The sequence below is a fragment of the Aplysia californica genome, unplaced genomic scaffold, assembly GCF_000002075.1.
Source record: "Aplysia californica isolate F4 #8 unplaced genomic scaffold, AplCal3.0 scaffold01151, whole genome shotgun sequence".
Taxonomy (NCBI): domain Eukaryota; kingdom Metazoa; phylum Mollusca; class Gastropoda; order Aplysiida; family Aplysiidae; genus Aplysia; species Aplysia californica.
Window position 1 is genome coordinate 97,301 of NW_004798421.1, and position 2,473 is coordinate 99,773.

At 40.8% G+C, this 2,473-nt stretch overlaps 1 protein-coding gene across 1 annotated transcript in view; it reads right to left on the minus strand.

Moving 5' to 3' along the window:
- Window positions 1-2,473, minus strand: part of LOC101858320 (trichohyalin) — a gene marked incomplete at both ends in the record, with an annotated part of 56,615 nt that overhangs the window by 1,143 nt on the left and 52,999 nt on the right. Inside the window, 2 exon segments of the mRNA XM_013090136.2 lie at window positions 217-415; window positions 2,088-2,273. Of these exon segments, the coding sequence (XP_012945590.1) occupies window positions 217-415; window positions 2,088-2,273 (385 nt within the window).

Here is a 2,473-nt window from a genome sequence, read left to right on the forward strand (position 1 = left end):
GAGAGAGAGAGAGAGAGAGAGAGAGAGAGAGAGAGAGGCAGACTGACATGAGATATCTATATAGATAGACAGACACACTCAGACAGACGGATAGATAAAGAGACAGACACACAGATAGACAGACAGATAGACCAACACACAGAGACAGACTGACAGACAGAAAAAACAACAGACAGACAAACAGACAGCAGACAGATAGACAGAGAGAAGCTGTACCTTCGTTCTCCTCAGCCAATCGCTTGCTCTGCTCCTCCGCCTCCTCCATCCGGACCCTCAGCTGTATGACGTCCTGCTGCGACAGCTCCAGCTGACGTTTGAGGTCAGAGGTGACGGGGTCAGCCTCTGTGTCCAGGGACTTGGACTTCTTCAGCTTGTCCGTCTTCTTGGAATGGCCGTGTTCTCTAGTGTGGCGAGTCTGTCAGGGGACAAAGTGGGCGGAGGTTAGGGGGTTGGAGGGGGGTGACGGGTGGGTTTTTTCACCTCTCTTTTTATTTTATTTAATCTATCTAAAATTTGCGGATATGAGTTTTTATTCCTGTATTTATTAATCTGTCCAAAATTTGTGGACAGGTGGTTTTTTCCCTGTATGTATTTATCTATTTTATATTTATGGACAGGTGGTTTTTTCTCTCTTTTAATTTAATTTAATTTATTTTAAATTTGTAGAGAAGAGTTTTTATTCCTGTATTTTTTCACCTATCTAAAATATGTGGATAGGTGGTTTTTCCCCTGCATTTATTTATCTTATTTATGGAGAGGTGTTTTTTTTTCTCTCTTCTTATTCATCTATTTTAAATTTATGGACAGGTGTTACAATTTCCTCTTTTTATTTGTCTATTTTATATGGACAGGTCTTTTTTTTCCCTCTCTTTTCTTCTACTTAAAAATTATGCACAGCTAGGTGTTTTTTCTTCTTCTAATAGACCTGTTTCTATTTTAAATTTATTGACAGGTGCTTTTTCTTTTTCTTTATCTATTTTACATTTGCGGACAGTAGTGACATTTTCTTCTTTATATTTATCCATTTCAAATTTGTTATAATATGATAAAAGGCATCTTAACTTTTTTTTGCGAGGATACGACATGTGTTTCAATATGAGTTTTATTTATTTATATTGTGTACACACGTTTCCTTTTTCGTCTTTCTTGTTTTTTATGTATGTTGGATGGTTTTTGTGTTCGTTGTTTGTTTGTCTCCTGGCTTTAGGGAAGGGGGAGGGGTTAAAATCTGTGTGTCAATACAGACATCATGTTCTCTATACATACCTTTTTCTTTGCATCAAACATTTGAGAAGCATAAGACAAAACCTACAATTTCTACCTCTTTTGCCTTTCATTTTTTGGAAGGAAAAATAGAGGTGAAATGATATAGGTTTAACGCCCCTATCAACACTGTTAGGTTTTTTAAGAAAGCACTGAGCCAAACGGGAAATAAGTGTAAAGGGCCTTTCCCAAGGACACAACGTCGGACCGAGCTTAGGCTCGAACCCTAGGAACCGTAAACTCACGATTACGGGTCTGGTAGCATAACCACTTTGCCACCGACGCCACTGGGGAGAATCAGGACATCTTGCTTTTATTTTTTCCTTTTTCCTTCCTCTGGTATACTTAGGATTTCGAGGGGAGGTGCAGGTTTCGGCCCTGTGCTAATAGTATGTGGCGTTTATGATAGATACGTTATTTTGGTCCAAGACCTTTACCGACATCAGCACGACAAAATACACGCGTTTGAGATGTGATGCTACCGTAGAATGACCAGAATAAGTTGGAAAACAAAAAAGACCACAAAACAAACCCTGCTGAACAAAAAAAAAACGTTGAAAAATACAATACCAAGGCCACTTAAAACGACACAAGACCATTGTGGAAGAGGTGCTTGAAGGAAAGATGTGGGACTGGAGAGCCAGAAAAATGCAAAAAATAACATAGATGGACAGCATAAAAACATGGACTGGCGTGGATATGGCAGAATGTGTAACGGCAGCTCGCGATCGTGAAAGATGGAGAGTCATTACACGTCAACCTCTGAGTCAGAGATGACACCTACAGGTATCCCAGATCAGCACCCGACCAGGACAAAGTCTCACCTGTACGACCTGCAGCCTCTCCAGCTCCCGGTCCTTCTCGATGAGCTTCCACCTGAGGTCATCCACCTCTTGGTTCACCTCCCGCAGCTTGTCCTCGTAGAACGCGCTAGGGGTCAAGGACTCGGGGAGATCACGTGACTCCTGGCTCCTCTCTTTTTCTTCCAGACGTTCCTGCAGGAACTTCACCTGAAATACACGCAGGAATTGTTAATTTTTAAGGTTTTGTTTAATTATAGTTAAAAACAGAGACATTAAAATAAAAACCCAAAACAAACCTTGAAAAACAAAAACAACCACTGCCCCCAACTAGAACCAAAAGGAAAACCCCACAAAAAACCCAGCAACAACTAAGAAGATAAACAAATTCACCCTCTACCTCGCCCCCC